At 45.1% G+C, this 23,874-nt stretch overlaps 1 protein-coding gene across 2 annotated transcripts in view; it reads right to left on the minus strand.

The window, feature by feature from the left end:
• The window catches only part of LOC146812624 (DEP domain-containing mTOR-interacting protein-like), a 221,093-nt gene extending 197,507 nt beyond the window's left edge, over nt 1-23,586 (minus strand). Inside the window, exon 1 of one of the 2 annotated variants that reach the window (XM_085619703.1) lies at nt 23,408-23,586. Coding sequence is in view for 1 of the 2 variants with exons in the window: in XM_085619701.1 (XP_085475827.1) it covers nt 22,985-23,016 (32 nt within the window). In the remaining variant the exon portion in view is untranslated. Of the gene's footprint in view, nt 1-22,984; nt 23,194-23,407 lie in introns of those variants that run through there. The other variant, XM_085619701.1, reaches the window with a different exon arrangement.
• Nucleotides 23,587-23,874: the final 288 nt, after the last annotated feature.

Below are 23,874 nucleotides of genomic sequence, written 5' to 3' on the forward strand. Positions count from 1 at the left end.
ACCAACAAGCAGCAGGTAATATCGGACATCGTCCATTGTGGGATCAAGACACCGTTCCACTGTTGGGACCTAGAGTTGGTTACACCTGGTCGAAGGGAGTACCTTCATCTGCACTCTCAGATGCAGTTCTAACATCGTCCATTCTGGGATCAAGACCCCGTTCTACTGTTCAGACCTGCTGTACCATGGTGTACTCCACCGACTGGTGTCAACCAAGCACAATAATCATGTGCAGCACTTAGCTACGGAAGCACAGAGTCTGATGCACGTCAACGCAGGGACTTCTGTGAAAACCAACGAGAAGGTAATATCGGACATCGTCCATTTTGGGATCAAGACACTGTTCCACTGTTGGGACCTAGAGTTGGCTGCACCTGTTCGAAGGGAGTACCTTCATCTCCACTCTCAGATGCAGGTCTAACATCGTACATTGTGGGATCAAAACCCCGTTCCACTGTTCGGACCTGCTGTACCGCGGTGTACTCCAGCGACTGCAGTCAGCCAAGCCCAATGATCATGTGCAGCAATTAGCTACGGAAGCACAGAGTCTGATGCACCTCAACAGAGGGAGTTCTGTGAAAACCAAGCAGCAGGTAATATCGGACATCGTCCATTCTGGGATCAAGACACCGTTCCACTGTTGGTACCTAGAGTTGCTTGCACCTGGTCAAAGGGACTACCTTCATCTCCACTCTCAGATGTAGTTGTAACATTGTCCATTGTGGGATCAAGCCATCGTTCCACTGTTGGGACCTAGAGTTGGTTACAGCTGGTCGAAAGGAGTACCTTCATCTGCACTCTCAGATGCAGTTCTAACATCGTCCATTGTGGGATCAAGACACCGTTCCACTGTTGGTACCTGTTGGACTACTGTGTTAGTAGTATACAGAGCACTCCACGGTGCTGGACCTCAGGCTGGGCGCTGTCTGCCTGTGTCGCGGTAGCCAGTGTTGATCTCAGGAGCCTTCCCAGCTCGTAGACCTCGGCCTAGGAGCTTCCGCCGGCACGTGGTGGGCCCTCTTTCACATACGGCGGTGTCGAAAGGTGAACTGTGGGGCATATGTGCGTCGTAGCGGCCATGACGGTTTCTGGGTACCAGCAGGCTGAGAGCATTATTCCCGCAGCCACCTTCGCTCACGGCGTCAGCCTCGTGGCGGTGTAAGCTGCGCACACCTGACAGACATGTTCGCCATTCCGGAAGAGAACCACACCCAGAGAAACGTGCCTTTTATTCATACCCCTACGCTAGCCTTGCTTACGCCAAGCCAGCCCACTACGCTAAAGATTTGGGGGAGAGGGGAGGTGGCATGTACGCGCTATGTTTTCGTAATCTTCCCTACTGACTGTACTATCATGGTTGCGTCCACTGTCCACTTTACTCAATAGACCATCAGTGTATGTTGACATGTACATGTCTGTGCTCTGCATATTCAAGTCTGTCCGGCACATCCCCTCAACACTTTGCATTGTATACTTTTATAATCGAGAATCACTTGCCACCTTTGCACATACTTTGCTCCCATCTCTCCCCGCATTCTGCATTGTGTGGCAGAGGTGCTATGTTTGGTTTGTGTACATGGCTAGCCACGGTTCCCACATTTCGTAGTGTCATTGTGTCTGCTACATGTTGTTTGTCATGTTGTATGTGATTATATCAGGTAGCGTGTTTATTTACGATCAGTGGTTTCTCCCATTAACAATGGCAGTCATTCATTACTATGCAAGAATGTTCAACTGCACGAGGCTTCTAAGCTTACAGCCCCCAATCTTGCGTGCTTTCTTAAAAGCACGCCAACTCCCACAATCAGACCAACATTCACACAGGTTTCTAATGGCAGTTATCTGCTTCTTAATAACATGAACTGCTACACGATTTGAGCTGGCATATCGTATGTCCTTACTGTTTCAAACCGGATAACTTCCTCTGGCAATCTCTATTCCCACCCACACAAAGTAACTCCCAAAGTTCAACTTGGCCTTCAATACCTACTTTGAAAACAGATTTTATTAAACGGAGCAAACTGAAAGCGCTTTTGTTTCAAACAGAAGTGTCCCTCACTTCTCCAAAAGTAATTTATTGACTGCAGATAGCACGAGCTTCAAGTAAAATACACTCCCTTTTAAATACGAACCTCCCATTACACTTCGTGAATTGTTACACAATTTTCAACACATCTGACATTTAAGGTCTGGCACACTTTAACACTGTCTCCTCCGGCCTTCTCACAGGCTTTCAAACTGTTTTTAGTCTAATACCAGACTTCATTCATTCGATCATCTCTGGAATAACAGCAACAGTGCCCATAATTCTCGCTCTGTTTGCGGCCATCCTACTAATATTTTAGCTTGTTAAAAATGGCTGCGCTCCCTGTGGTAACAAGCATGTCCGACAGAACACGCCTCTACGCGAAGGTTCATCAATACTGTGAAAAAATGGAACAACTTTTCGGCTGCCTGCCTCTATCTATTATCGGAGCCAGCTACAACATGACATTTATTTACACATATACAATCTGTGTGCAACCATCTTTTATTGCAAAACTTGCCCAATCGACTGGCGAATGGATCTATCCCTTGCCAACATCCCAGAAAACGCTCCAGATTTCCAGCAGGTAATGGAGTATCTTGAAAACCATGAACTTGATTGTTCGGGCAGTGGAGCAATGGCGAATGCAACGCAAAAAGGTATCCTGGCGGAATGGGATTTCTGCGCAGCCACGAAAGATCTCCTGCAACGTGCGACCTTTGACAACATCGCAGATTGCCTGCCAATTCAAATTGGTGCCCCAACATTCAAGGAACATTACTGTCCCTTCGAGGATATGAATTGTATCGCTTCGCTTTTCTCACACGATGGCAACAATCGCCTCTTGGAACATTACGCATCTCAAGCTGCTGAAGAACTTCCGGACTGCAATCTCCAAGACTTGTAAGAAATTCACTTTATTCTTGGATTGATTTTTTCCAACTTATTTGACTTCTTCCTATTCAATTTTTTAATACACTTCAATTGAACTATTTTCATATAATAACTTTCTAAGTATGCTTAGGCATTTGAACTCTGTTTTCATTATTGGCCCTTACGTCCCCACACTAACCAGGGATGGATGATTTATGGCCTATGCAAATACGCTCTTTACTTGCTAAATTGGCCTAAACCCGACATCCATTTTGAAACCATATCTATTCTTTGTACACACGTCTCTCTGCCTGCCTGTTATCCACGAAGCCCCTTCACACAAATTAGCTCATCCTCAGCCTCTGCTCACAAGCTGGCGATCAAGATCAAGATAAAAAAACACGGCATTGTTTAGGAACTGGTTGGCACAGTGTGGTAATCGTATTCTACCTTTATTTTCATTCTACTATTTACAGTCATTCATGTCTAATAGGTATTGTTTATGTCACATGGAACTGTAACATGTAATGTGGAATTGACTGATGCAGGAGCTTGGGTTTGAATACAGCAGAAGCATTTGGAGTTTGCCTCAGCTGGATGCCTTAGCTCTTGCACCAGTGGTTCCATTTATGGCACTTAAATAAAGACACTTTTTATATAACTTGCAGGCTCCATCGCTTTATCCCACACAGCCACTTTCTTAAACACACCTGATTTCACTATTTGTCTTCTGTGGCATTGCAACATTCTGCATTATATTCTTCACGATCATTTCTTTATTCCTGCTTGCTAAAACACTCCATTCGAGTCTTCAGACCGGTAGGGGTGAGTAGTTTGCTTCCCACTCCCGCTATAGTCTAAACCCATACTCACACCACTTGCACAGCTATGCTACAGCGGCCAGTATGCTACAGCACCCAGACCACATCACTTTACAGCAATCAGCTCACGGTTTCATCCCAGAGTGTACCGGCACCTCACCTCAACACCATCTCACTCTGGGCAAATCAGCACTTTCACACCGCGAGGGGTGAATACTTCACTTCACACTCCCTGTGTAGCACACCCTAACCACCCCACAGAGCTCACAGCGCTATAGTCTAAACCCATACTAACACCACTTGCACAGCTATGCTACAGCGGCAGTATGCTACAGCGCCCAGAGCACATCAGTTTACAGCAATCAGCTAACGGTTTCATCCCAGAGTGTACCGGCACCTCACCTCAGCACCATCTCACTGTGGGTAAAACAGCACTTTCACACTGCTAGGGGTGAATACATAGCTTCACACTCCCTGTGTAGCACACCCTAACCACCCCACAGAGCTCACAGCGCTCCTATCCTCCTCTTTCCTACTCTTTTTGGCCTTTTTCCCCTTACTCACTTCAACAGAATCACAAAATGGCTGCCAACACTTCCTAGTTGCAACCGCTCGCATCACTCGCAGCCGATAAGCAGCAAGCTCGTGCTCGTAACCTCTCAGCCAATCAGAAGGCAGAAATCCCAAATATCGATATATGTAAATTTCGATATTTCTCCAAAACTACTGAACGGATTTACACCAAATAAACAAAAGCGTGCTTTCTAGACAAAGACCCTTCTCCCTGCCAAATTTGGGGTCATTCTGTTCACCCGTTCGAGCTGTAGCCTTGTCTAAATTTTCCTATGGAGATTAACATGGGGAAAACACGTTTTGGGACCCCCTTTTTTCTCAGCCCCCCCCCTTGATGAATCACCCTCAACATAGGAGCTGATATGAACAAAGAATTAGTTTGGAAAATTTCATGAAGATTCAGCAAACGCCGCCAAAGTTATAAGCAAAACAAAAAATGCTCTTCCTATGGAAACTTGGTCCTAACTATAACTACCTACCGGGGACCGCCAGTAGGTAAAATATATATATATATATATATATATATATGTGATCAAGCCCACCTGTTAGGCGAAACGCGTCATGCCGCCATGCCGAAGCGTCTGTCTACTTGAATAAATAAAGAAAGAAAACCACGCACCTATCTTGGAGTCCGCATCCCTATCTTTGTTTCCAACTTGGGAAATACGGCAGTGGGAACTCTGGGGTGTGTGTATATATATATATATATATATATATATATATATATATATATATATATATATATATTATCTACTGGCGGTCGCCAGTAGATAGTTATAGTTACAACCTAGTTTCCATAGGAAATCTCAAAATTCTATTTTGAATAACTTTGGCGCCGGTTGACGAATCCTCGCGAAATTTTCAAAACTAATGGGGCGCTCCATTCAGCTCCTACCCTGAAAGTCTCGGGGTGATTCGTCAAGCGGGGGCCGAGAAAAAGGGGAGGCCCCAAAACGCGTTTTCCCCATGCATTTTTCCATAGGACCTTTAGTCGCAGCTACAGCCCGAACGGCTGAACATAATTACGTGGAATTTGGCAGAGAGGTAGCCATAAGGTCAAGGAAGTGCCTTTTGCAGGTCTGGTGTAAATCTGTTCAGTATTTCCTGAGAAAATAGCATTTAAAAGCATATCAATATCTATACGCGCGCACCATGCGCGCACGGTGCGCGCACCCTGCCGTGCGCGAGCGCAATTCTGATTGGTTGTTAGATGTCGGTAAACATTCAAATCGGTCGAATCCAGGAAGTGTCGGCCGCCATTTTGTCTCTTGCAGTCTGAGGGGGTGAAAAACAAAGGTGGAGATTGTGAAAAGGGGGCAGAGTGGACAGTTCCTGACCCCCTAGCCTTGGTCAGGGGGTCACAGAAGGACCCCCAAGGGAGAAATTTTTTTTTTTTTTTTTTTTTAAATCGCGAGCTGCGCACACCCTGCGCGCACTGCGAACCGTGGCCGCTCGGTTCGCGAAGTGCACCGTGCGCCCATCAGAGCGCGCACGGTGCGCGCACGGTGAAAAACCTGAAAAAAAAAATAATAATAAAAACATAACTTAGCATTTAAAAAAACGTACAAATTCACTGAAAAGCCATAGGTTTCACACACGTTATAGTTACGATTTAGCATTTAAAAAACCTTGCAAATTCACTTAAAAAACCATAGGTTTCACACATGTTATAGTTAGCTGGACATTTCACTCGTAAAAAACCAATGAAATTCCCCCGTTATAGTTACTGCAGGCAACTATAACTCACGCGACCGCAATCCTCTGCTGATGATGTCAGATATTACATATGGAACCCTTGCGATCTTTTATTCACAGTGCAGAGTAAGCAGTGACCCCAACTCCATGGTTAAACTTCTCACAATGGAAGGGTTATTCAAGGCTTCTGCTTGTATATCACACACGTCAATGAGGCTACAAGACTTCATATATGCTCCAGGGAAGAGCAATGTGTTGGCTGATTTTGACCATGCATGCCATTGGACATACAGAAGTGTGATGAGAACAAATGGGATGACTTACAATTTGCCTCCATTCATGATCAGGAAGCGCCTAGGATGAAACCAGAGGAGTGGGAAACAGAGTATTACAAAGATGTGTCACTGCAAAAACTCATCAAAGTGGTAGAACAAGGATGGCCAAAGAAGACATTGGGTCCCAAGGATTTGGAAAATTTTTGGTAAATCGAAAATGAACTGTCCGTGATTTGCAGTTCTGTACTAAGAAGTGATAGGGCCAGTCCTCCATCCACTCCAAGGGTTAAGATAATGGAATTGTGTCATGATGGTCATTGTGGCATTGTAAAAGCCAAACAGAGAGTAAAAAAATGGTACTGGTTGCCTGGTATGGATATGAGTGCAGGAAGCTTGGTGAAACATTGTATGTTGTCTGTTAATTCTGATAATGCTTTAGGAACACGGAGGCTCAATATGTGCGAGCCAGTCGTCCCTGAAAGACCTTGGCACACTGTAGCTATTGATATCATGGGTCCGATTGGTAAGTTGGTGACATGCTTCATCATCGGGCTCCACTGGGATGACCGAATGTCATCCCAGTGTGCTACAACGCCAGGTTACTGCGGAGCGGGGTTCATGTGAGGTGGTAGTGAATTTAAAATTTCCAATTGAGTCAAAAAATAAAGTTTTAATAATTTTGCTAATTGGAAAGAAGTAAAAAGGAGTGAAGGTCAAAAAATAGAAGACCTGTTTCACTCCATGGCGGTCAACATGTTTCTGCCTCAGTGAGTGTTCAACAGGCTTTCATCAGGACCAGAGTGGGAGTGCGGAGCCCCGGTGGTATGAACGCGCTAAGGTTCACCCTACCGTGGACTACTGTGTGAAAAAAGAATTTACAGTGAAAAAATCCGCCAAAAAATATATAATGGGGGAGAGAAACGAGTTTATTCTGACATTGAGAAAGACACACAAACAGAAGACAAAACATAAAGGAGTCATAAGTGTTGGTGGCAAACTCGTACTGTACTGTAATGCTTCTAAGGTTGAGAACAATCGTGCTCAAAAAACGAAGGAGTGCCACTACTTCTACCTCAGGTGCAAAAATGGTGAGAAACTGTGCACCTAGGTGTATCCAGATATCGGTGTAGTATAAGACCTATAGCTGAATATCCTGTAGGATGTGACTAGAATCGTATATCGGAACGCACGTGGAATTACGACACAGCGTGCCACTCTACATACGAAAAAAAGGGGGAGGGCTAGGGCATGACGAAGCGAACCCCGATACTGAACATGCAAGAAGTGAAAACATCTTACAAAGAGGCCAATCCGTTTGAAGCCTCATGGATCCCGGGAGGGGGGTGGGAGCAATATGGCACACCCTGCATGAAAAAGGAGAAAGATAAAAGAGAAGACGAATCACGACCTCGAGCGGAGGAGTGTGATTCCGCTTACCATCGGGGACGGGAGCAGTGTGGATAACTTACGCCCTTGCTGCTCAGCACCCGTATGTCACCTAGTGCGCCTCTTGCCGCCGGGTCCGGAAAGTAAGGATCCATGGCGGGAGGCTGGTATATGAAGTATTCGAAAACCCCGTGGGGCTGACGGAGAGAAAGAACGCACGGGATTGGGCAAGGATCGCCAAACTCCGTTGCGATTGGATATACTGGTCTCTGTACACCCAATCGCAAAACGGATGAGAGGGAGTCGTTCACAGTACTGAGCGACGTGGAGGACGGACCAAAGGAAAAAAGGAAGGAAAAAGGCACAAAACTTTATTAAGGGCTCCGATGATAAACAATCACTAAGCCCAAAAAGGGGGAGACAAGGACAATATCTCACAAGGAGCGTATTAAAGGGACAGCGCTATATTTTAGCAGGGAAACGCTCTATTTTAGCAGAAAGGATTGGGGATAGCACATAGTAGGTTACAGAATAATAGGATCATCAGGTCTACTAGAGACATAGATTTGAAAAATGTAGGTTTGGTAATACATGAAGAAGTCTCTGAATAAAGAATAAATGCTGCCCTGGACAGATCAGAACAGGGACAAGAGAGAACAGAGCTGGGTAATGGGCACCATATGGACAGCAGGTAGGTTATAAAATGTTAGTCCAAGGTATATTATCATTTAAGCCATGAAGGTTGGTACCCAGACGGTAAACCCATCTTTGCTCCTTTTCAAAAAGGATTTTGGGGATGTTTCTGCCTGTTGAGATCTCTTCAATAATCGTCCACTTTAAGTCATTTGTTGTGTGGTTGACAGATAGGAAATGCTCGCTCAGTTTTGTGGTAATACGCTTACACCTGATATTGCTCCGGTGCTCGCATATCCGGAGTTTGACCTTCCTCGTGGTCATCCCTACGTATCGTAGTCCACAAGGACATGTAATTAAATAAATTACATTAGGTGTATTGCAGTTGGTATGTCCTCTTTGGGTCCAAACCTTGTTGGGTTCAAGGTTTAAAGTTTTAGTGTGTGAAGTCAGATGGCATATGCTACAATCAGAGCAAGGAAAATGTCCAGTTACCTTGGGGAGGCCCCAAACTTCAGTTATAGATTTTTGTGAAGTGTCAGGATGTAATAAAGGACGTGTGTGTACGAGACTGTTGCGTAGGCTCTGAGCACGTTTGAATGAAAAGAGCGGTTTTTCCCACTTGCGATTGATGCTGTTAATTATCCCCCAGTGTTTTATGATGGCTTTCTTCAATTGGTTGGATAAGGTGCTATAGGTGGTAACACACGTTAGGGGGATAGGAGCAGTCTCTTTCACATAGTCAGTCAAGAGTACTTCCCTGGGTTGATTTCTCGCACGCTTGTAGCTTCTGGAGAGGAGAGGGGAAGGGTACCCTCTGGCTGTCAGTTTAGTAGTAAGATCCTGAGACTGGTTTTTGAAATCACTCAAGGCTGTGCAGTTCCGTCGCAGGCGGAGAAATTGCCCATAGGGCAAGTTCTCCCTGAGTGTACGAGGATGAAAACTCGTGAAATCGAGGAGATTATTCCTCGAGGTAGGTTTGTAGTAAGTCCTGGTTTGAAGTGTACCTTGTGTCTTTGTAATCACTACATCAAGGAATACAACTTCAGAGTGGTCATAAGTATGTGTGAAATTCAAGTTTGGATCCAAGGTATTTATCCACGTGAGGAAAGTCTGGAGGGCGTTGGTATTTCCATGCCAGATCAGTAACACATCATCTATATACCGCTTCCATAAGCCTATGGAGGAACGATATGGATTGGAATCAGGAAGGATGAACTTTTGTTCGAAGTCATACACGTACAAACCAGCCACACTGGGAGCAAAGGTACTCCCCATGGAAGTACCTGTGGATTGGAGATAGAGACGTCCCTGGTATTCGAAAAAGTTCTTTTTTAAGGCCAGGGAGGCACATTGAATGATGAACTCCTTTGCAGTTCTATACTCCCAATGATTGGAGTCAAGTGATTCCTCTAGGACCCTGATGGTTTCGTCCTGGGGGATGCTCGTGTATAGACTTTCTATGTCTAATGTAACCAATATGGTGTTTTCTGAGCACGTAATGTTGTTTAGTAGCTTCAGTAAATCCTTAGTGTCTTTAAGGTACGTAGTAGACTGTTGAACCAAAGGCTTCAAGAAATGGTCGCAGAACCGTGATAGGGGTTCCAGGAGAGAGCCAATCCCCGAGACGATGGGGCGTCCGGGGGGAGGGAGTCTCTCTTTATGGATCTTTGGAAGTGTGTAAAAGTATGGGATGTTCCCTGGACCTTCGGTTAGGAATCGTGCTTCCATCCTGGTAATGATGCCTTGTGTCTGTGCATCTTCAACCAGACTCATGATCTGACCTCTTAGATCGTTGGAGGGATCATTCAGGAGTGGTGTGTAATTCCTACGGTCACTTAGAAGTCTGAGACACTCTTGATTATAATCAGCAGTGTTCAATAGTACAACCGCACCCCCCTTATCTGCAGGTTTGATAGTGAGATTAGGGTCCGAACGAAGAGAGGTGATGGCTCTGTATTCCTCTGCCCTGAGATTCTTAAAATTAGAGGGAATATCAAGATTCTCAATTTCTGCAAAAACTGCTCGTTCAAAAGTTGTGATTTCAACAGGTATGGTATGTGGAGGGGGGATGAACGTGGATTGTGGGCGTAGAGGGGTATCCCCTACATCAGATTCATCTTCGCCTATGGTGCGTTCTTCAAAGAAAGCTTTAAGTTTCAATTTCCTGAAGAATGCTGAAAGTTCACAGTGGAGACGGAATTTATCGGGACGGGCTGATGGAACAAATCCCAATCCCTTTTCTAATATGGTCCTCTCTTGAACTGTCAATATTTTATTTGATAAATTGACTATCAAGCTGTCGAGGTGCTCGGTCCCGCGGCCAATTGGTCCTGTACTTGCTTGCTCCGGGTGTGATTGCCCACTGGGTCGTCTTGTACCCAGTGTACCCTTTGGTTGGGCCCTCTCCGCCGGCCTTTGCCCCTTTGGCCTCTTTCTAAAAAAGCATTCTGTATAAAGGGATTCGGTGGGTACATTGGGGGCGTATAGCCGGGATTCCAACCCAAATGCGGGTTAAAAGGATAATGAAATTGCATGGGGTGTGTGCCCAGAACCCCTTGTTGTGGAGGGAAGTTAGACCATCGTGATTGGTTGGAAGGGGGACGTGTTCTTCCTCTTTGTTTGCCTCTCCTTGCCTGTCTAAAGCTATTATTACTGGAGCCACTGCTATTAGAAGAATCATCATCTGTGCCATAGGAGTTGGTTTCAGTTCTACGTAGAGCAACGAAGGTGGGATCAGCATAAGGATAGATTTTATTGAACTCAAACTTTTTCAGATCTTTCTGAAATTGATTCACCTTGCTTTGTGTAAGATTTCCTTTGTATTCGTTGATATCTTTGTTGAGTTCATCAAGTCGCTTTTTGAAACCCGTCAGGGTGGTCTTAAATTGTGTCTCTTTGGGTAATCTCAATCATGATTGCTTCAGACAGTCGGATGGCTGTTTTTATAATTAAGAGTAGCCAGTCTCGGGTGCAATGCCATGCTATCATTGCCCAATCTTTTCTGAAGGTGGCATCTTCCAGAAAAATGCGTGGGGCATTGGTGACTAGAAGGCCCCTTGGGGCTGTATTAGTCCTTAGGTATTCAGTTAAAATTGTGCCATGAAGTATCGTACGTATCCGATTTTTCTTCAGCTCCGAGAGTTGTTCCCATTCGCTTGCATACGTTACTGTTTGCGATATAGAAGGATCTGCAAATAATGAGGGGCGTGCTAAAATAGCATCGACCTCAGAATCTGAGAAAGTGAGACCAAGAGAGGCCATGATGGAGAGCAAAAAGGAGGGGGGGTCCCGGGAAAAAGGACAAGAGACCGCCCCCTGGAGTCAGGGGGGGCAGGTAGACTCTCACAGCTGTGCGCTGCTGAACTACAAATAACCAACAGGAGAGGAAGGGAGCAACACGACTAATCCCCTCAAGGAATTGTTCAAAAACAACAAAGTCAGTGTAAAATAAACAAGGCCTACCTGTGCAAATCATTAGTGACAATGGGGTAAAATTTATGTCTAATATGGCTAAAGGATATTTTGATAAAATTGGGCTGAAACATAGTACCAATTCATTATATAACCCTTGTCGCAAATTGTAAAGTAATAATCCAAGCAGGGTAGAAATTAGATACTTTATTCCAAGCTGAAACAACCATAGTTCAGGAGCAGTTTAAGAGACATCCTCTCTTCATGCTTCTCCACCATTGACTCCTTCTCAGGTTCCAAGACCAGCAGTGATGTGGAACAATAGGAGGAGCACGCTCATGGAAGGTCGAAGAGGCAATTCAAATATAAACACATCTCCATTATAATAGATAAATTAGAATGCTAGAGAAATAAAACAGAATCCATTCATATTGTGAGCAGGGGCGGCTCCTGTGTAATGGCGGAGGAGCGTCGTCCCACTGGTCAGAGTTAGTCACAGAAAAATTTAATGATAATAAAACAATACTGTCAGTTTATTTTTCTGTGATGGGCACTGGCTGAGGTGTGCGTGCAGGTGGATCCAAGCCATGACAGGGAGGAGTGGTGGGCACTTAGAAGCACGCATACCAGTTTGGCCCGCCGTCTTATGCCAGCCAAACAGATATGCGCACTTCTATTTCTCCAAACCAGCTGTGTTGCACAGCCGGGTTGGAGGAAATCCGCAGGCTCCCATGCCCTGTCTGAGTGGCATACCAGGCCGCTCAGACCAATCCTGGCGCTGCTCTCATAGCTTGAGAGCAGTGTGTGGATTGGGTGGGGAGCCTGTGCTTTCCCAGTGACTGCCGGAGAGAAGCACCGAGGCGGCCATCGGCATTGACGCAGCGACAGGTAAGGTTTTTATTATTATCATTATTACCTTAAATCCCCCCCCCCCCACCCGACCTCCCCACTTTCGTTTAGTGGTGGCCACCACTGATTGTAAGCAATAGGTGAAGTCAGAGCTGTGCTGTCAAACCAGACTGGAAAAATTGTACCTCTTATGGAATCCATTTTATGAATCCTACGCTGGGTGACAATGAGCAACAGATACAAAACATGCAACCAGACTTCGAATGGGCTTTGAGGAACGACAAAAGATAGGAGTGCGCTATATAAATACTAATAACATAACAGAACGAAAATTCTAATTGCAGAGTTACTTCATCCTTTTGCGCTGAGCTGGTCACTTTTATGTTCCTCATAACTGCCTGCCATCATTAAAACAAAGGAACATAAACGCATTATTGGTTAAGATGATGTAACGATAAAAATAAGTTTAAAGTATTGTAATATTTTTATTAGGCTCATGTGAAAAACACATCACTGTGACCTCAATGCTTAATTTGTAAAACACAAATGTCCACAGGGGCCACCAGTTTTCCTTAGCATCCTTCTGCCTGTGCTTCCCCATGCCAGCAATGCCAAATACCAAGGCCGCCTTGTCCTGATGCCACCTCTCTCTCTCATTTCGGTCAAAGTCTGATAATGAAAACCAAGTCCTGTACCAAGAAATGAGCACCTGTGCCCTACAACGCCAGCCATTTGCCCAAACTATGACCTGCTTTAGTAGACAAATATCCAAATGAGAACGTTACATCTGAGAGTTCATAATCAACTATATAAAGAGTCATAAAAATGGGCATTTTTGTTTTTAGGACTGGTGTTAGCCAAAACCTTTTTTAATTTACTAAGGGGCATATTATCAAGCACGGCGTTAAAATTATCGCCGCTTTAGGGGCAGAAAACTGCCGCTAAAGCGGCGATAACGGGCTTGATAATATGCCCTGGAGAATTCCAATAGAAGTCCATGTTGACACCAGAACATGGGCTTCTATTGGAATTCTCTGCGGCATATCATCAAGCCCATTATCGCCGCTTTAGCCGCAGTTTTCTGCCGCTAAAGCGGCGATAATTTAAACAACGTGTCTTGATAATATGCCCCTAAAATGGTATTATACTTACCTATAAAGACTGTTTGCACCCCTCTTCATCCATTGGTCTGATATTGTGTCATTCCCATTTTGTTCCGCCCACTTCAGCATACAGCATGAACCAAAGGGTCAATTTGATCCAACAATTGACTAACTTCACTGTCAGTGACACCATTGTGTCAAAAAGAGCACAGCCACACAAAGTTAGATCCCTATACTTACAGGGACTACTTTGGCAATGTGTGCTTTTTTGTGATAAAAAAATATTGTTACACTTTTGCCATTTCTTTTGGGGTGGGAGGGGGTGGGTTAATGAGGACCCGGATCCTTACACAGTAATAAAGTTTTGCAAAAACCATGACCAAAAAAAAAACAAGCACTGACAAAACCAAAAGACTGGTGGCCAACACCAGACCTTTTTGGTTTGCCAATGCTTATCACTGGCAATTCACTCCATCGCCACCCACGCCACTCTATAGTGAGATAATGCCCTGTTTTGTCAATGCCCTTATGATTGCAAGATGCACTCAGCAAAACGCATGGAGTGAAAGTGATCAGGTGGTTAACCTGTACGTGGGCGGCTGGCACATGGCCCTCTTTGCAAGGCTAATTATGACTGATAACAGAGCAGGAGAAGGTGATGTGGGGAGTTTGTTATCTTTACAGCCATTTGTAATCTATATCTTTTACTAGGGGTTTTTGGCAGGTGTTGCAAAGTGCAGAGATCACTCTTTTCCTGTGTCCTGACCTATAATAGTAAAATAATAAATTGTGTGAGGTTTTATATACTTTGCACATTAAAATGTGGTGTAAAACCTGAGCTTTGTTAGGAAAATTCTTCCCATGCTTCCTATTCAGACTCGTGCACTGGTAGTAAGGAGTGTTATTATGAGCAGACCGGATTACTGCAACGCGCTGCTGCTGGAGTCCCCAAAGTATCTAATTGGGAGATTACAGAGAATCCAGAATGCGGCGGCAAAGTTGGCCTTGATGAGATCCCTGTAGTCTTCTGCCTCCCAGGCCCTTGCAGAACTTCATTTGCTCCCAGGCTTGCAGAGGATTCATTTTAAATCCCTCTGTGTCGTGTTTAAGGCACTGCATGGATTGGGGCCCTTACCGCTACAGAACACATTTAGCTGGTATACTCCTACTCGCTGCCTCCGGTCTTCTTCGGCTAATTGGGTGAAGGTACCCTCGATCAAAAGAGTTAGACTGGGGGGGGGGCGAGCCTTCAGTGTCACTGCAGCAAGGCTTTGGAACAGCTTACCCACGGAGTTGCGACAGATGGAAGATCGACTGCCGTTTAGAAGGAAAATGAAGACCTGGCTCCTTCCTTAGGCGTAATGCAAATTTTTCACTTATCACAGGCCCGCTGTCTCACAGCGCCAGGATACCCGCTGGGTCACAGTGCGCCATACAAGCATTGGTTACATTACATTACATTACATGTGGTATGTCACGTGCCCATGTTGCAGGATTCTGAGGATGTCATTTAGAACTTTGTAGAGTACATGAACCACTACAAATGAGCGATTCATCCACCCGCACACAAGTCATGGATGCCCGCCCCCATTTAGAGGCGGCGCTAGGGGAGCCTCAGGTGGTTTAACCAAAGCAAATGATCTCTACAAATGAAAGTCGTATTAAACACAATGATTGGACAAAGCACCTATTTATAGTTCTGGGTCCTAGTCTTTCGGGAAATCCTAGGTATCGCGTCTCAACTATATTTGCCAGTCACATCATGGAGAATGACTCACAGGTGCCCGTCATTCATACTACTTATGTAAATATAAACAGAAAAGGTACTGCATGAACCCTAGTGAATCGGGATAAAGCCCGTCTTCCTGGAATACATTCAATAGAGTGACATCATGTTCACCAATTCCACAAAGATCGATCGGCCACCATTCACCATTCAATAGTCCACCATTCATGTGATCAACATGATCTCTTTCCCTGTTATTAACTCTTGCAAGTGCTGTTCTTAAGTGTGAAAATTATATTCTGTCTCTGATCATACTGTTCATCCGTTAATAGAATTACATATTTTAAGACGTGGGCTCTTATTTTGTGCACACTCCTAAAATCTAAAATTGTTTTCATAGTCTTCAAACACACAATATAGTTGTGTGACTCTCCACACATTTAAAAAAATGGTAGTTAAGGACACGTCTTTTCCATACCACTTAAGTCAACATATTTCAGCTACCATGCATTTGTCCCATGCTTTCTTTAGGGCCAGTTTTGAGGCCACTGTATTCAGCGGCGGCCAGCATGGCTTGCAGGTGGCGAGGCAGGCGTGGGGGTCAGGGGAGGTGTCACCTGGGGGAGAAGGTGTCGTGCAAGGGGTGGGGGGGGGGTTAGGGATTGGACTTAAAAAAATTAAATAAAACTTGAGGGCGGGTCCCGCGTCTTCACTGTTCCTGCTCTGCTGCCTCTGTCTCTGACAGGAACAGGAACAGGAAGCAGGCAGCCTGGCTCCCTCCCCTAAGCCAATCACAACACTGCAATGCAGCATTGTGATTGATCTGAGCGCCGTGACACGGGGCACAGCCAGGGGCTGTAGGGGTGGGCATGTTCTCAATGCAGGCTGTAATGCAGCCTGCATGGAGAACAGGGAAAGTGAGCATAACTGGTTTGGTCGCCCGAGAGAGCCGACCAAACAGTCATTGCACACTTATGAGTGGGCATACCACACCTCCCCTGGCCTGCTCTCAGAGCAGAGCAGCCCCACCCACTCACCTGCCCGCAAAACAGCAGTAAGCAGCCTAAAATGATTATAACACAAAGCTATTATCATTTTATGTTTATGCATCCCACTGCTTAAAAGCGGTGAGGCGACACTCCTCCACCATAGCGGAGGAGCCACCCCTGATTGTATCTCATCATTGTCACTGATTTCCCTTCTTTCTCTTCCTCCCCCTCTCTTCCTTTTCTGCCTTTCTATCTCTTGTTTTGGGTCAAAGCCTGATGATGAAAAATATATTACAGACTCCAAAAATGAGTGCCCACCATGTGCAACCACAAGTAATTAAGCAGTGTTGCATCCTTAGTTTCTGTGACTTTTAGGTGGTGGCTTTTTTGCGCTGTAAGGCATATGGTCGTTGGTGGTGTGGAGGTTGGAATCAGATGCAATGTAACACTTATCACACTCAATAGAGATCAAAGCCCAATGGAAAGTCTTTATTTATAAAGCAGTATGTTGTAAATGCAGCTGGAGAGATACGACAGTTACTATTAAAACAACTTGGAATTCACAATCACTGAGACACCAGATAAAACAGTATTTACACAATATTACCGCAGCATACAAATATTGCTTCTACCGCCTAAGCTTTGCATCGATCCTTTTTACAATCAGGGTGCAACGCAGGGTCCAACAGTGCAAACACTAGGAATAATTGATCAGTAACCACTACTAGGTATAAGGACAGCTAGTGGGGATTACGTGGAATTTAATAGTACCAGCCAGATCTAGCTCACATGTCCACTGTTGTATGGTAGATAGTCTAGGCTCGCTCATCAAGCTTGGTTGGTTACTTTCTTCCAGTCTTCCTTTTTATGGTCAGAGCTTACCCAACCCTCTGCAGTTCAGATGGACGGGATGTATGACGTTACAACGCATACATTTACATCGCGGTACTTTACATCGCGGTTTTGACAACGCAAGTCGTTACAACGACTTGCGTTGGAGGGCGCTGGACTTAGGAGTAGTAAAATTTACTAATCCAACTCCAGTCTACGTACAGTAGGGAAGGTGTTGGATAGTAAATTTTACTATTCCTTGTCCTAGATCGCCATCTAGCGCAAGTCGTTGTAACGACTTGCGTTGTAAAAACCGCGATGTAATGGCATCACGATGTAATCCCCGCGTTGTAAACAATGTTTCCAGATGGACGCCTTGGTTGTTTTCATTTGGGGCATGTGCCTTCTCCTGCTGTACTTAAAGTAACTTCATCCAACTCATAGAGGCTTTAGGGATTTGTGATCGAAATGCGAATTACCTTGAGGTTATCAGCTAAGCTAAGCTAATCTGTTTGCCCCTATGAGCAACATCTTTAAACACTACATGGATCATCTCGACACCGATAATAGTATTAAAACCATCAACACGCCAATAACACACAACTCTTCTTGAAAGATTTCTTGACTACAGACATCAAATGTCTCAAATACTGATCCCCTATCAGAAGCTCATCCCCACCTGTACCAATATCCTGGCCTTCACTAGGTAAAAGAAGCAACAAGTAGTCAAAAGCTGACGTAATGTCATGAACCTGGACAGATCAGAAACCCAATGTTTACCCAATGCTAAGTCACTTGGATTCACTCTGGGTATCAGCCTCGTCCTTAAGGGTCACATTGTCAAGAAAACCAGGATGGCCTCGTTTTAACTCTGTCCACTAAAAAAGGGAAACCATTCAGCCCAAAAAGTGAATTTAATGCTGCCTTTATAGCTCTAATAGTCTTGCATCTGGAAGCTGGCAATACCCTGCTCCAGGGCTTCCCAGATTCCACATTGGCCCCACTGGAAGGCATCATACACCGAGCAGCATGTCGCATAAGGGACCGGAAGAAATATGACCACATCATCCCCAGTCTACTGGAACTACATTGGCTCCCCTTGCCTGACACAGCTTTTATAAGACAAGCTCTATCACCAAAAAGCCATCAAAACTCACATTCTTGCCAGTCTGGCTAACAATGGCACTGATTCCTATCTGTATACCAGGCTCACCATCTCTGTGGCTTTGCCAAACCCACAACCAAGATGCCATGAGACTGGAGAGGAAACAGTATGAAAAAAAGGTAACAGGACATTTTGGTCTATTCAATGAAAATCTGAAACAACATCCCCATATCTATCAGGTTCTCCCCAATTCTGCTCAAATTCATGTGAGAGCTGAAGTCACGCCTCTTTTTAGGAACACTACATCATGACGCCAGAACCGTCCCCTTCCGAAACTCCGTAACCCCACGAATCATTCGCTGATTGACCCTTTGCCCTCCACCCTTTACAGCACTTCTATGATTCTCAGATCAGTTCACCCAACACAAATACCAGATGCATGTACACACATAGACAATTACTCTACAATGGTTCTGATCGAAAAATGACGTTCAGTCTTTTCTGTGGACGTCAAAACGTGTTAAAATAGCTCTTCCCTTGAATGAAACTGGTCCCCACCTTCCCTTTCTGAAAATAATGGTTTGTGGAGAATCGTGACCCTTCCTGTTTGAGAGACTTCGAAAGTTGATGATCCATAAATGAAGACGGCTTCCTCAACAACGCCAGAGACATTGTCTAACTCATAATCCATGCTTGCCATGGCCAGACTGGGGACCAACACCAGTCCAGCGTTACACTGTGTTGGTGTCCATAGAGACCAAATCTATTCCTCTGAAATGGATTTGGGCAAGGTTTTCACCAAATACATTTTGATCGAAATGTGACTAAGTAGTGCATATTATGGCTCAATTGTAGAAATATATTGGCTACTATACAATAATAAACATTTTTAACACAAGGATTCTGAAAGAGAAGTAACAGAAAAAATGCAATATTGGCACACTAAAGAGGTCAATTGAGTTTCAGACTACAATCAGGGGGATTATGAAGCGCGCCTCTCTCCCATGAGGGTCTTAAGGCGTTGGGGTGGGTGAGGGGTGCAGCTCACGGCGGGCCGAAAAGCCAGGTCTTGAGGCTCTTTCTGAAGGTGTGCAGGGTGGGGGGCTAGTCTGATGTTGACTGGGAATTTGTTCCAGGCTTTGGCTGCGACATGGGAGAAGGTTCTTCCCCTGGCTCTGGTTCTGCGGATGCATGGGGCCGTTGCTCAGGCGAGGTCAGTGGAACGGAGGTTTATTTTGGGTGCGTGGAAGGAGATTCTCTCGTTCAGGAATTTGGGTCCGATGTTGTGGAGGGATTTGTAGGCGTGGGTGAGTAGCAGGGCCGGACTGGTAACAGAAACCGGCCCTGGCAAACTGCTGAGCCGCCCCCCCTCTGGGGTGAGGGGGCGTGCAGCCGAGCAGTTTGCGAGGGCCAGTTTCGGACGATTTTGTTACCAGGGGCCGCGATTGACGACCCCCGGTAACAAAAACGGCCCCCAAGGGGACTAAAACCGGCCCCCAACCCAGCGGACTACCGGGGAAATACCCGGTGCCCGCTATGGACAGTCCGGTCCTGGTGAGTAGCTTGAAGGTTACTCTCTTTCCGACGGGGAGCCAGTGGAGGTCTCGAAGGTGTTGGGTCATGTGCTCCTGTTGTGGGGTGCCGAGGACGAGTCTGGCAGCGGTGTTTTGGATGGCCTAGAGTTTCTGTAGCAGGGATTTGTTGATTCCCACATTGAAGGCGTTTCCGTAGTCCAGTCTGCTGGTGATGAGGGCATGGGTGATGTTTTTTCTGGCTTCGGGTGGGATCCACTTGAAGGTCTTGCAGAGGATGCGGAGAATACTGGCAGAGCATCTGCACACAATTATTCAGATTGTGGCTGTAATGAAAACATCAGAACAGACTGGATAGTCATCGCCTCATGCCATAGTAATACCACATAAGGGGCCATATAACCACTAAATAAGAAGAAAAATAACACATTTTATAGGTTACATGGGCATCAAGTAACTGTTGTACCTGGACCGAATATCCCACACAGCCAAATTAAGGATGAAAGCGAAATCTTCATGTGGCTAATCTTTTTGTGAACCTAAATTTGACTTACAACTAATGCAACATGTTACTTATGCCCTGTGTCACTTATGCCACAGTAACTCCTCCCTCATTTTACACTGTATGCTAAAGTGAGCCTCTGGTATAATTAATTCTCCATAAAAACACACTGCTTGTGCCTGGTATTTCATCATATGCTAACTACCTACACATTGTTGCTTCTCATGGTTTCTCACCCCTGTTACATTGTGGATGGCTTTACGCATTGCTCCTTTTTTAGGTTTCGCCTACACTCCGCTTGCGCTGTGCTTGTGAAATCTCTTGTATTCAATATATTCTAAAAGGGGCTCTTATCGGTTACCATCACTGAAGTGCTGTGTTAATGCACTTTTGTGCAGAAAATCTTTTTGGGCTTTACTTTCCCTGGCTGCATTAAATTGTATTGCACATTTTGTTTACTTTCCCTGGCAGCACTGCTGTCTCCATTTCTTTGATTCTCCAATTTATAAGTTTTTAGGCATTTAACTTCTTTCGGTTTATAACTTTCACGGCATGCTCATTTTCCAGTGAAACTGTGTTGCACATCACTGCCATCTCCATTTGTTTCATTCTCCTTTATGTTTCCTACTTATTTCGGCTTCTACCTTTCACCCCTTGCTTCTTTGCCTTGCACATCACATCACTTCTCTCTCCATTTATTTCATTTTATGACACGTTATTACTTTTTTTGACTTTTAACTTTCAGGGCATGCACGCTTTGCTTAAGTACTTTGGCTCATCAGTTTGCTCATTTTCGAGTCAAACTGTCTTGCACATTACTGCCGTCTCCATCTGGTGACTTGGGAACTCGGGAAACTGGTTTTCAGTGCCAGCATTACATCCTGTAAATTTTGTCAATCCACTTAATCTACCCGTACCTACCCCCCCAAAAAATGTGCCTTTGTGTAACAGAACTAGGGCTCATGTAAAAGCACTCAAATGAGTAGTTGTTATTACCAGTACTTTTAAACGTCAGGAGTGTGGTACAAACAGCGATACAGTAAATATTTTAAAATTCCCACACACAAATACCAATAAAGTAAAATATGCTTTTTTGCCCAACAGAGCCCAACCGTGTCACACATCAATACTTAAATTTCACTAGCTACCCTTTTTAGGTCTCGGGACCATCCGGTCTGCCGAAGGCAGAACCGGAAGTCGAGAGATTTAATGTTTTGGAGAAGAGGGGCTTGAACCCGCCCCTCTTCTCCCCTGTTCTCCATTGGCTGGCCTCTTGAATGCTGGCCAGCCATTGGAGAAGAGGTTTGTCTCTCCGATCAGCCCCCGTCCTTTTCGGATCGGGGGGCGTGTTTTTTGCAAGAAGTCTCATTCTCTCCTCCAGCCAATGGCTGGAGGAGAGAAAAGACAAACACGCCCCCGAATCCGAAAAGGACGCTGCGTTACTCCGAGGCATTTCTGCTCTGCCTCGGAGAAAGCCGGTGGTGTCTTCCGGTGCCCTCGGCTTGTTGTGTTTACTCCCGCATGTACAGACTCACCCTCACTAACATGATAATAAATCCCAGTTAAATTAACTAATACAAATTAAAATAAAAAAATAAAAGTTCACGCTAACGTTTACGATAATTATCACCCAATCCGAATCACTGCTCTCGTAGTTCATTCTCATAAACACGGTGACGTAGCTAGTCTTCAAACACAGCTTGTGTCTGGAGACGCCCCTTTTCGCGAAAGCCCGGGCTCATACATTGACAGCGCCAGCGTTTACCATCACTGCTTTATTTACCAGCTGACAAAACACAAAGTTCGACAGTTCCTCGTGGTAAAAGTGCCAAAACAAAACTACAACCCCCAGCATCGCCTGGAAACAGACGGCTGGCCAGTTCTAGTAAATATACGTCAAGATGCACGACGGGAAGCGTAGTGTCTTCTTCGTCTGTCATTACAAGGGCGTGAAAGCTGCCGAGAGGCCGGCGGCATTCACGGAATTTCAAACACAGAAGTAGGACATGGACTGTGGCACTCCTGGTGTCGCGCATCTGAACGTAAGCCTTCCAGGCAGCCATTTCCTAATGTCACTTGTAGGGTGAATATTATGTTCTGTCTCGAGAGAAACTATATTGTAGTTCAAAAAGTTCTAAACATATCACAACGTTGACTAAATATAAATATGTTACAAAATTTTATGAATATGATTTACCAAAATTTCAAGACATTATGGAAATATTGCTAGCCTTAATCTAAGCATCGAATTTAGAAAGAATATAAAAATAAAAAGAACGCATCAGGATACATGTGCATATATTCTGCTTTGAAGCAATGTTTTATGTTTTTGTATCTAGAAGGTACCATGGACATTTCAAGATGGAGATCTTATTGACGTTCTTTGAACTAGGGGTTGGTTCAGTTACATTGGCTCGTGTTACTTTTGTGTCTATGAGTGTAGGAATGCGTAATGACGTTACTGAGGTAACGCCCCCCCGCTTCATCTCCCCCCACACTCCCCTACTGCATTCACTCTAGTCACCAATGTACACACACCACACCCCTCTCAAATGCATAGCGCTTTACACGTGAGTCCTGACAGCCCACCCCCCCCCACACACACAGACTTGGGGGTCGAAGTGTCCTACAAAGAGGGAGGCTGTGCTTACCTCAGCCCTCGGAACGGCGGAAAACCAGGCATTAGATAACCACAGACGATGGCTGGAGGGCGCGAGGGGTGGGGGCGCGAGGGATGGGAAGAGGGGGTGAAGAGGGTCACGAAGGAGCTGCCTCGGCCCCCTGCTCCCAATGCCCCAAGCCTTGAAAACAAAGCACGGCCCAATGTAGAAGGCAGGCACCCTAATCCCAACCCCCATTTACTCCAACAGCGCAGAAAGCGAATCACCTCAGAGCAGCCGCGCGCAGGTAAAATACGAGTATGTAAAAGGAAAGAACTTTCAAAACCCAAATTCACTTTTTTTAACGCAGTCTGTAATTAGAGAGAAAGATTGGGATCCCAGCAGCTTTGATTTGGAAAGCAAGAGAGCGTGAACGGGGACAGTGTATAATTTGGAGAAAAATAAAAGTCTTACCTTTGAAATACAACGGCTATAACAGCAGCCGGTGCAAACAAGCACTGCTCGTCTTCACGTGAACACGGAGGGGCAGAGGGAATTGTTCATCTTTATGGAGGTGAGGGGGAGACCGAGGGACAGAAGAGGCCACGATAATACAAGGGCACCAGTGATTTACACAGCGAGAGCGCACACTCCCAGGGTGCACAACTTCCATCTTTCGGGCAACCACATTGTAAAATAATTAAACTAGGACGAAGCAAGCACAGAATAAAAAAAGTTCAGACTCCAACCACATCCACCATTAATTATAACACAAAAGGTGATGTCACACAAATCGTATTGACATATTAGTGGTAGGAGCAGCCATACACAGAGTAAAGTCTTCAGAAAGTCGCGAGCGCATTGTACACGAACCATGTGTGACAAATTTTCCGTTCTGCTTTCACCAGTAATTCCCATTTGATTTTAATTTTCGCTCATTT

This window comes from Triturus cristatus, chromosome 7 (assembly GCF_964204655.1).
Source record: "Triturus cristatus chromosome 7, aTriCri1.1, whole genome shotgun sequence".
Taxonomy (NCBI): domain Eukaryota; kingdom Metazoa; phylum Chordata; class Amphibia; order Caudata; family Salamandridae; genus Triturus; species Triturus cristatus.